Below are 12662 nucleotides of genomic sequence, written 5' to 3'. Positions count from 1 at the left end.
GGGGGGTTCCGCAAGAAACCCCCGCGGATATACACGCTATGCAAGCTAGGATACCCCATAGGTTTCGTGATCCAGCTACGGCACCTCTTAGGAAACTCAGTGTAGATCTCATCAAAACTTACAAGCACATCAACGAGGTGAAAGATACTTTTCATTTAACAAATCGTTTATCGTTTTTCAATTATGCTTCTTTTTCTGTTCAAGTCTGTTTACTGTTATTCTTTTGATAAAATTATAAAATTATACTATCCTTGAATCTTGACTTCGATTCACAGAAGAATAGTTTGAAAATCTGTCACATCAAACATAACATGCTACTGATTTTTACAATAATTAAACATTATTGAATATTACTATTAAATAATTATTGACGTAGTTAAGGTAGTAAAAAGGTAAAAGGCTAAGAATACAAAATTTACAAGTGGACAATTAAAATACGTATTCTGTTTCCTTTGTTTCGATTTTCAATAATAATAGTAAAAAATTCAGTAATGGATGGAAATCATGTCGATAAATGATTTTTATAATAAATAATTGTTACTAACCTCTGCTCAATAGTCGTTCGTTTACATTAGATTTATTCGGTGTGTTTAGAGCACAAATAATCAATATTCAAATATATTTGCCTTTAATATTATGTGCAAATTAATTGGTTATCTTTATCGTACCCCTTCCTTTCTTATCCATCTTCCTCCACGTCTTTCACAGTATACCCACCTCTTCCTCTGCTTTGTCTCATCTACGCACGTAACTTCTTTAACTACATACTTACTCACCTACATACTTATTTATTCACCTTCTTTTCTCTCCTAGCTGTCCATTCTTTTGTTAAACATAAAGACATAATTAATGGCTTCGTTGGTAACCTATAGTAATACTTCTCATTGTTTTTTTCTTTTATAAAAGAAATAATAGTAAATGGTTTGTAAACATTTAGAATCTAAAACAGTTTTAATTTATATTTTTATTAATATAAACATTTTTGTATAATTTTTATTAATATAAACAAGATCGTACATCACTAAGTAGAATAATGAAAATGTTATAAGATCATTTAATTTTGGATGGAAAACAAATAATAACAGATAAACTTGCGATTTATATGTATCTTTTATAATAAAACTTATAATGCCTTCAAAATTCTCAAATATTTTCTATAACATTGTAAAAAAAGATACGAAAATATCCTACATTCTTCTAAAGACAGTCCAAGATTCTATTTCTTTCTTTCTTCATTCTTCTATGTCTTCAATCAAGTTCGTCGGAAACTTTTCATTCTATCAATAATTTATTGATTATTATATTATAATAATTGCCCAATTAATCTATTGAGAGATAATTTACAATAATATGATAGCATAACGTAATAATATAATAATATCATATGCAATACAACATTATTACAGTGTTTTATACTTCTACTTTTCTTTGATGCTAAACATATATATTTATTTTCTTGACAAACCTTACATTTAACTCAACTACTAACTTTTTATCTTTATTTTGTACAGCTTATTTCTATTTGTTTGTTTCTGCCTTTATCATTAAAAATACTATTGTGATATAAAATATTGATAAAAGAAACCTGTCAAATGCATTAATGAATAAAAAGTGCAGAAGAATTAAATCAGTGTTCTGTGCTTCTTCAAATTTTTAAATTCTTTTTATAATAATATTCATACAATAAGTCTTCATTAATTTTTATCTTGCACTTATCTCTTTTATGGAATAATTTTATTTTCCTTAATTATATCTTGTCACTTACAAGTTATGTCTTTCAATTTCTTTATCCTTATTTTATCTTTATTTGGATTTGACTAACTCCACGTTTTGTTTGTGCTATATTTTTTCATTTTATTTTTTGCTTAATCCATTCTACCATTAGAAAAAATTGAATACTAACTAATCCATGTATGAGAAAGGATGGAAAAACCAACAAAAGCATTTGAAAATAAAATAAAAATATTTCGTGCATGAAATATGTTATAATATTTGCATTTATTTGAAAACTAATAATTTTTATTTGAATTCTGACTCTGTTTAATAATCAAATTATTATAAAATAAGATATCCGTTTAATATTTAAAAAAATTTTTAATAGTTTATATTGTCTAATGTAACATTTTATAACCTGTAGTATATAATTTTCTGCTTCATTAATTTTCTCGTTTTTTTCATAGGTTTATTATGCTAAGAAAAAGAGAAGGGCGCAACAGATGCAAGGAGAAGATGGTTCCCATAAAAAAGAAAGAAAATTGTACAACGATGGTTGGGATGACGATAATCATGATTATATTATCAAGAATGGGGAAAAGTTCCTCGATCGTTATGAGATCGATTCGCTAATAGGTAATAATGCTCTAGACTATAAAGATGCTCGGTTATGTTCTATTCTATTAAATATGAGTCATTTATAACGAGGAATCCGTTATTAATATTATATAACAACGGAACTGGAAAAATTACAAAAGAGTGTTATATAAAAATAATGTACAAAGTATCTCTGAGAAAAGTAACCTTCTTAAGTAAAATGGGAGAAGAGGGAAAACAATGTAAAAGATATTCTCATAATGCTAAATACCTGTAGCTAATAGATAAATGTAGAAAATTCTCAATGTGGTTATATATAAGCGTATTCTTTTATGCAAAGTTAAATTTACGAAAATCATTGACTTATTCCTAATATATGTACTATTTTCAGCAATATTATTTGTAATTATAGTACAATCCTACAACTAACTTTAGAATTTATTTGGATAAACTTATTGTTTTATTACTTTATATGTACCATTGTAAATATTAGTGCTTTTAATCATTTCTTTAATGCTTATCTTCTTAAATATGAGTATTTTAAATATTTCTGAGACATTTTTCTCTATTTTATCTGTAATACATTTAGTAATATCTAATTATGTACATCTTTTAAGAACACCGTTTCCTTTAGCAATACTCTATATCAATATCAAAGATTTAAATATCTAGTTAAATTAAATAGTTAAATACAATCTTTAATATATATCTTTATGAGTGGTAAAGTACGATAAATATAATTTTTATGACATGAAATATTTGCATTTTATAGGTAAAGGCAGTTTTGGCCAAGTAGTAAAAGCGTTTGATCATGAAGAACAAACGCAAGTGGCAATAAAAATTATCAAGAACAAAAAACCTTTTCTAAATCAAGCGCAAATCGAAGTGAGGCTATTAGAAATGATGAACAGGGCGGATACCGACAACAAATATTATATAGGTTGGTTATTGTATTTTATAACTAGATATATATATACGTACTACTTAAATCAAATTATTTATAATTATTTCATAATTCAAATTTTTTAATTACAGTTAAACTAAAAAGGCATTTTATGTGGCGGAATCATTTATGTCTGGTATTTGAACTGTTATCGTATAATCTATATGATCTACTTAGAAATACGAATTTTCGAGGAGTGTCGTTGAACTTAACAAGGAAGTTTGCACAGCAACTGTGTACTGCCCTTTTGTTCCTGTCTACACCGGAATTGAACATCATTCACTGTGATCTGAAACCCGAAAACATACTTTTGTGCAATCCCAAACGAAGTGCGATAAAAATAGTGGATTTTGGTAGTTCATGTCAACTTGGACAAAGGGTGAATATCTGACGGCATACCATAATTTGATAATATCCAGAAACTAATTGTTGTTAATATTACTCGTAGATATACCAGTATATTCAATCCAGGTTTTACCGGTCTCCTGAAGTCTTATTAGGAATACCTTATGACCTTGCGATAGACATGTGGAGTCTAGGATGTATTTTAGTTGAAATGCATACAGGAGAACCTCTGTTCAGTGGGGCCAATGAGGTAGCAATTATAACTTATTAAGTTATATTATTAACTTATTGAACTCTCACCTATGATGTAATTTGATTGCAGAGTATTTTAGTATTAATTTATTTCATGTATTATAATATATTTAATATATAATCATTTAATCTACAATACATAATTGTTTTTCATTGCAACATTATAATGTACGTAATTCTTATTGAAAAGTAAGTATTTTTTATTTATTATTCATTTTTTTCTTTCACAGGTCGATCAGATGAATAAAATCGTAGAAGTACTAGGAATGCCACCGAAACATATATTGGACCAAGCGCATAAAGCGCGGAAATACTTTGACAAAGTCCCCACGGATGGCTCGTATGTGCTGAAAAAGTCAAAGGATGGTAAAAAGTACAAACCTCCTGGTACAAGACGCTTACATGATATCTTAGGTGTCGAAAGCGGAGGCCCTGGTGGTAGAAGGATAGGTGAACCTGGTCATTCAATTTCCGATTACCTCAAATTCAAAGACTTGATCCTGCGAATGTTAGACTTTGATCCGAAAACAAGAGTGACACCGTATTATGCACTTCAGCACAATTTCTTTAAGCGTACAGCCGACGAGGGGACCAACACAAATATTGCTGCTGCCAACAGTGCTAACACGAGCCCGGCAGTGGTATCGATGAGCCAAGATCATGGTAAGTTACTAAAACTTCATAATGCATAAAGCAGCATTTTTTGCTTACTGGGTCGTTTTACACGCGTGAAGGATAAAGATGTTTTCCTTTAAATCTGGTATTTTTTTTACCTGTTACCATTGGTTTTAAATCATAATTTAAGCAGTTTGTATATAATACAGTTATTCTACTTTCAGTAAGATTTTTAATCATCTTCACTCGTTAAGTTGTCCTACACTGATAAATAAAATAAAATTAGATAAACTACACTGGTAAATAAAATGAACTAAATTTTAGTAAAATAAATCATGTGATAATATATAAATAAAAAATTTTAGGTGGATAATTTAATTTTTTTACATCAATTTTAAATAAAGTTATATTTGATATTTCTTTATTTAGAATAAATCTAAATCTACTAATAGATTTCTGTTTATTTAATAAACGCACGTGCTGTTTACAATATAAAATGTGTAATAATTACACGGATTATGCAAATAATCGTTGCAAAGAGACTATATATCGCTTAAAAAGTACACAGTTTCAGTAAATATACAGTTGACATTCTGGCTATACGTTAAATTTATAACTTTGTTAATTAATTATTTTAACTTATAAAAAAATTTGTATAATCTTATGATTGAAAATTTGTCTGATTGTTTCTACTTGCTTTTCATATAATGTATAGCAACTTTTGTCTTATACAGCTAAAATGTACTTCTTTATATAAATATATAAAATCTATAAATCTATATAAAATCTAATTGAAGTAACATACATATAAACATGTTTTTTAATTCAGTGTTTATAATTTAACATCCAATTGAGTTCAAGCTTCTGCGATAATTTAGAAATATTATACATATCTAAAAGTTAATGAATTAGAGCAATACAGTGACTCTCTTGTGTTGAACTTTTTAAGGAACTGCGGCATTGTATTGAAGATTTAGGCAGGCTTTAATTTGTGCAGAAAATAAGACATTTGCTTATATAATTACATATTTCATAATAAATAAAAATTATTTATGAAATAAACAAAAGATTGGCACTTATAAAGTATAATTATTTATATTTATTAAAAATTTGTTTAAATAGAAGAACTGTTTTAATAATTACATTTTAGTAGAGATATAAATCATAATATAATATCAGTGAATATCAACATAAAATGTATATTTGTCTGATATATTTTATTTTCTGCGCAAACTAAACGATACTTGTTGTTGCCCGTAGATATGATGGGGGGACAGTACGTGGCTCGATGACTGTCGTATCCGCGGGGCGGCGACGACCTGTCCTAGGCCCCAACCCTAATCTTACTTACTAACATAAGTAAGTTCTGTCTAACAAACAATCCTACAAGCTAAAAGACTAACAATGTCCCTGATAATCATATCCTGACCTCGGATGTAATATACGAAGCCTTGCTTGCTTGAATAAAAGAACTTGCACTTCTGATTTTTTTTAAATATGAGAGACGGATTCATATTGATTGCCCGTGTCTCTGTTCTTCGATACAGTGTACTCTTATAAGTTTTATATTTATTATCATAAATTCTATTATTTAAATTATTATATTATTATGAAATACATTAGATTTTAAAAGCAGTAAATATTAAATAGCATTCTAAGAATATGTTCTTTGTAATGTTTATATCCGAAGTTATGAGAAATGCAAGTATAACAAATAACAATAATTTATGTATGACATATATTTTATTGCATATATATTTTTTTATTAATTCTTTCGTTTTCAGAGAACATATTCTTGTTAAAAGTAATTCAATTTGCATATCTGTATTAAGTTTTTATTCTGTAGAGCAACTACTTCATTGTCTTGTAATTTATTTCATGCATGCTTTAACTGCTTGCATATAGCATGCGAAGTGCATCTTCATCGTATAACGAAACATTAAATTCTGTTGTTGCAGTAAACATTTTATTGATTTATAATCTGCACATTTATCGTTTTACATTCATTTTTCTTAGTATGATTTCTTCTTTCTGACTTGTACATTCTTACCTGAAAGCGACTATCTAAATGTTCATTAAAATGGTTTATATAGTTAATATATAACTAATTGTAATTTTATGTACGCATATAGTGTCCTAAAAAGTACATATTTCTAAATAATAAGGAATCATAGAATACAAAGGAAGACGATTTTAAAGAGTAGCGTAACAATACTTTTTTAATTAATTGCACTTTACCATGAATGAATAACTACAATATTTAGTTGGTTTTAATTTAGTCTAACTTATTTAATCACTTATGTAACATAAATCAAAATACATTATATAAAATATTAATGTGATAACATTAAGAAAGCTTTTTTATTGGCTTCTTATTAAAATTGTCCTTTAAATGTAACAGTATCTAATTATAAAATCTAATAAAAAGAGCAGTTATAATATTATTAATACAATAGTAATATGTCATTAAAAACACAAAAAACATATTACTTTTTTCACTTTATAAATTTATTTTTACCTCATAAGTTTATCATATTTATTCTGATATAGCTAGCAAATAACAGATAATATAAATGTATTTATAGAATACTTTATATAATATAGAAATTATATGAAATAACAATTTCGTAAAAGACGCAACTCTTAGAAATCGTCTTTCTAATTTTATGTATATGAATCATAATTTTGGTAAAATATGTTTAAACTTGTTACATTTTCGATTGACCCGAAACAAAGATGAACAGTTGGTTATTGCTTAGATATCGATCATTGATCAGTCGGTATCGGTATATTTAGATATCAATGAAATCTAAATCAGAACTGTTGACTATACGAGAGGAAAACGAAACGTTAAGTTCAATGCCTGGAATGTATCCCCGTAGTATTTTGAAAACTTTTTTATTTGTTTTAACTTTCTTATAGTGACATTCTATAGTAAGAGATAGTAATCCATTGGATGATCTTTGCATTAGTGTGAAAATGATTAATCTGTTTATCTAAGGTTATGTTTTCTTAATGTCCCAGGACTGGTAACCATGTCAGGACAGGGAAGCAACAACAGTGGCAATCCGATGCAAGTATCAAGTCTCCCTGGTGGCTATCAGCCAATGGAGTGCGAGTCATCACCTCGTCATTTGGGGAATCGACGCGTTGTTACAACAAACTATCCGTCAACTTCGGCCACTGGGGTGTCTGCATCCGGCCCGATGTCCATGCAATCTGTAGACAGTTCCCTGATACAAAGCTCTCTTGGATCGTATAATAGCCTAATTCTCCCTGGTATACCCCATCTGCCTGCGATGATGACCTCACCGATGATTCAGCAGCAGAACTTTTACAATTACGGTTATTCAACGACTGATACGCACGGAATAGTCAGACAACCGTCGACAGTCTCAACCGGCAAACAAAGAGACCCAGAAAGGGAAGACAGTCCTATGGTTGGAGTATGCGTCCAGCAGAGTCCAGTTGCTATTCACTGAAACGAAACAGAATAAAAAGGAACTACGGCGATGGCCAATTACACATACTATCGTCGCGTTAGCGGTACCGTCAAAAATATATATTAGGTGATTATATATACTGTATATACGAAGTTCATGACGATACCGTAAAACCTATCGTACTGTTTATGAAAAAAAGAAAAGAAAAAGAGGGAAATGAGAACGGGCAGTAGGAAATTTGAAGTCCTTCCCCGTTGCATTGCTTTGCATTTCGTCGTTTTATTGGTCATGAGAAATAATTTGAGACAAAACCACTACAAATATAGTATTGCTGCGTAAACATGTTGAAAAAATAAAAGTACATTAGTAAGAGTACATTGCTTCAAACTAACAGCTTAAAACAAAAACGAAACATAAAAGACAGGTTAACAAAGCAATTCATCATACAAGAAATTCTTCGTTCGTTTATGAGAAAAGGAGATTTTAAAAATATATGAGTGGCTTCTTTAAAAACAAAAAGATGGGGGGGAGGGGAAGAAAAAAAGAAAAAAAATGAGAAATATTCAGTTGAAAAATAGAAATACGAAGGAATGCAAAGGAAAACATGAGGGAAACTTCCTTTTTCCATTTTGTCTTTCTCTTCTTAGTTTTTTTTATTTGTCTATCTTAAGAAGCCGACTGGTCTTACATTGGGCACGGATATACCGCGTCCGGCACAGAAGCTTATGATACTTTGCTTATGAGCACGGACAGACAAACATGGTCTAGTGAGGATGAACCCAGCTGGCCTCTCGGGTCCTGCCCGATTCTGCAAACACTCCAAATGCTTTAGTCGCGTGCAAACGTCGTTAATAAATTTTGGCACCCAAACTGTGTGGCCTAGAGAGCGAAAAAGTGATAATTACTATTATTAAAAATGCATTAAACAGAAGGAAAAATAAGAATTACCAGTGTAAGCATATACTCCAATAGAGTTTTATACACAATGTCACGAATATAAACGGTTTAGCAAGTAATTGCTAGCAAACAGTCGCGTCAAATGCTAGTTATTTGTACAATATATATAGATAAATGATAAGAGTGCAGCTTTAGGATTTAGCTTTTAAGTGTGAAAGAGGAGAACACTGACATTGTAAACTCGACTCTTTTATTTACTTTGATGAATAGAAAAGAGGACGTTGCAAACGTCAGTTTGTTACCGACGAAGGACTTTAAACAAACGAGGTTTGCATGATTTAACAACAATACATATTTATACAGAAGACAGTAATAAGAAAGTTAAAAGGCAGTATACACATAAGATCAAGATCGATATAATCATACAAAAACCTAGATACTTTATAATAAACGATATGCGCGTACTCATATACATATGTTTCCAATGGCAGTCGTAATTGATTTTTGCCGTTTCACTTTGGTAATAGTAATGTTATTTATATTATATTAATATACCTTCAGCATAAGTTTATAATCGTTTTCTGGCACTTGCACATTTCTTTTCAAGTTCTGATAATTGTATCGATCGATATGGTCCTTCTAATGAATTTCTCTTATTTTTTCATATTTGGTTATAGAGTACCGACAACTAGGAACGTAAATTTCGATGCCAGAATGCGAAATATTAAATACAAACAAATTGTGTCAATAACGATAAGATAATATAAAACAAGACACGACGAACGATGTAAATTTTCGATACTTATTAATAACATATACTGCAACAAATAATTCTTGAGATATTTTGCATGTTTCTATTCTTTGTTGTGGCATATACATTAAACAGGTTGATTTTTAAAATTATTTTACGATATTTTATTGACCGTTTTGTATTATTTTACAGAAACTAAATATACATTCGAATGATACTTTAATATTTTATTGTATGCAGTATGCCAGCTTCTTATCGGCTTATTCGAAGCATGTGATTATATAATTTTAACATTGTTTATTCAGGTTTTTAATATTTTGTTTTTAATAACACTGATTTTGAATATTTTTCATTCACAATATTATAATTTACATGAAAGGAGCTTAACTTAAAATATGCATCGTTTTCTCGAGGAAATTTTTTCTGTACACCTCAAGAGAATTTCAAACTTACATTAATTGCCTTATTTTCTATTATACGAATTTATGAAAGAGAATGAAATGTTTGAATTTTCGAGAATTGCTTGTTTAGATAGGCTGCTTAGAATCCTGCATTTTTTAAATATTTGCATTGTGAAGATTTGCCGATAGACGTAATGACTCGCGAAACGACATTCGTTCGAATTCATAGATTTCTACCATCAAGTACTAAAAAATTTATATTAGTATTTTTACTTCGCCCTAATGTATGACGATCATTGCTTATGTTATGTTAACTTTAAAAGGTATAACGAATTTCTGTTTTAAGTGGAATAAATGAGAAATGATAAACGCAATGGTGTAAATTCGATCTAAAATTATAATTACTAACAACCATGAAGTTATTCTTAAATTTCTATGTTAGCGAGAAACATTTTGCCGTGACGATATCTCTCAACTTTATAAAGAGAGTATGGAAGAGGGAAAGCGAGAAAAAACGAAAATGTGTGTGTGTGTGTGCGTGCATACGCGCGCGCGCGCGTGTGTGTGTGTGCGTGTGTAGTACGTGCGTCGTGCGTGCGCGTGTATGTGTATAAGAAAGAGAGAGAGAGAGAGCAAGGGAGAGAATGATTTTTCAAACAGAAAACATTGTTTGTCAGATTTAGTCAAGATTTTTCATGACAATTTCTGACATTTCGATAATCTTGTTGAACGGCAAAAATCAGTACGCTCTATAAACGTAGACAAAATGTGTGATGATTCCACACATGCCCTCTTCCGAATTCACGTTATTATGTATTGTGCTCATCAGTCCTCCAAAGAACTAGAATTCCTGCTCCTTCTTCTCTTCTTTTCTCTCTTTTTTTTTTTTTTACTTATGTATTTTGGTACGAGGAAAGTTCACTTTTGATAAAATTGTAGCACAAGAAACTGTATTATAGGAAAATGTCGTCTTCTAAGTCCTTTTTTCGTTAAAAGGAAACGAGGAAAGATTTAGAAGAGGTTGACTTTTGAGCACAATGCAGTTTTTTCCAACGTATCATCGAAGCATTTTCTCATCTGACAGTTATTAATTTTTACCAAAACGATTACCATTACTTTGATTAGATCAAAGATAAAGTGATTGATTGTATCCTATCACTTACTAGTAAATTTAGTAGAGTTGCCGCTTGTAAAAAAAGGCGATGATCGTTACATAAAATTGAAATTCAAATTCGTTCAATATTTACAATGAAAAAGAAGGGGAAATGTTTTAAATGTGTGCAATTTCACTAATTACTATGGAGATCTTTAAAAAATACTCGGAAGAGTGGTGTCGATTATTCGAAAAAGAAAAAAATTGGTGAAACAAAAGAAGTATATGTCGGATAACAAATGAAATTGACAAATTTTCGTTAGAAAGTGGAATTCATATATTATACAACAATAGATTCATTTCAAACGCGCCAATTAATTTTTCATATAAAAACTTTTTACACAGAGAATACGTTTCAAAATATTTTCATATTTTTCCATTTGTAACGTATATGTTTCTTATAGTTTTTGTACCCCGAAAAAATTTGTCCACTCAACAATTGTCGCAAAATGTAGAGTATTTATGCCAATTAGCAAACAACAGAGTTGTATACATTTAAATAGTATAAGAACCGATCACGATTCGTGTTTCAAATAATTTTAATTGAATAAAATTTAATTAATTTACTGTCGATATATCACTAAAAAACTTTTGTATATTTTTTATTGCTTCATAATGAGATACAGGATATCTTCATATTTTGAAAAAACGAGTTATTTTATTAATTTCTGTCTAAAAAAAATTAAAACAACTTCATCAGGGTATTTATTAAAAAATTCACTTTACGCTTTTTTCACTCAAATTATTAAATTGGTTAAATGATTTGAGAACCATACGTTATATTTATGCAAATCTTAAAACAAATTCTTTGAAACACATTGTGACTGGATTAAAATACCATAAGTTTCCTAACGTCATGTGTAAAAACATTGTGTTCAGAAAATATACTATAATACACGACTGATGTATGCCTGTTATGCAAAGTGCGTACGTCTATAGACGAGAAGAAATGATGAGTACACATCCATCATTTCAGTTTCTTGTTTGATGATTGCACACGCTAACCGACATAAAAAATGTAAGGAATGAATACAGAAAACAAACTGAATTAAGAAAAACCAATTTATTAAGATGAAAATTAACAAGCCTCCATACAAGATGAAGAAAAAGTTGTATCTACCCTGTAAACATTTTCATATTATATTATATTACATTATATTATTATTGCTATTATTACTACTACTATTATTATTATTGTTATTATTTTTATTTTATTATTATTCATCCTGATATTACTTCTGTCGTTATCATTACTATCACTATTATGATTATGTGATTAATATTTTTATTATTGTCTTTATTATGATTATTACCATTATTCTTATTGTTATTACCACTACTATTGCTATTCCTATTACTACTACTATTACTACCACTATCACCATCATCACTCCTATTACCACTGTTACTATTCCTGCTATTAAACTGTCACTACTACTACTACTACTACTACCACTACTACTACTACTACTACTACCACTATTACTACTACTACTACTACCACTACCACTACTACTACTACTACTACTACTACTACTACTGCTACTGCTAC

General features: G+C 29.4%; 1 protein-coding gene across 4 annotated transcripts in view; it reads left to right on the top strand.

The window, feature by feature from the left end:
* The window catches only part of LOC100743347 (serine/threonine-protein kinase minibrain), a 25978-nt gene extending 13695 nt beyond the window's left edge, over positions 1–12283 (top strand). For 3 of the 4 annotated variants that reach the window (XM_012386467.3, XM_033321041.1, XM_033321042.1), the window contains 7 exons: positions 1–137; positions 2181–2349; positions 3083–3250; positions 3346–3632; positions 3702–3848; positions 4081–4513; positions 7490–12283. In XM_012386467.3, the coding sequence (XP_012241890.1) occupies positions 1–137; positions 2181–2349; positions 3083–3250; positions 3346–3632; positions 3702–3848; positions 4081–4513; positions 7490–7947 (1799 nt within the window). In that variant the 3' untranslated portion in view covers positions 7948–12283. Of the gene's footprint in view, positions 138–2180; positions 2350–3082; positions 3251–3345; positions 3633–3701; positions 3849–4080; positions 4514–5725; positions 5825–7489 lie in introns of all 4 variants that reach the window. The other variant, XR_001102344.1, reaches the window with a different exon arrangement.
* The last annotated feature ends 379 nt before the right edge of the window (positions 12284–12662 follow it).

Source organism: Bombus impatiens, unplaced genomic scaffold, assembly GCF_000188095.3.
Source record: "Bombus impatiens unplaced genomic scaffold, BIMP_2.2 scf_0389, whole genome shotgun sequence".
NCBI lineage: Eukaryota > Metazoa > Arthropoda > Insecta > Hymenoptera > Apidae > Bombus > Bombus impatiens.
The sequence above is the reverse complement of the archived record's forward strand: the minus strand, read 5'-3'. Positions and strand labels throughout refer to the sequence as shown.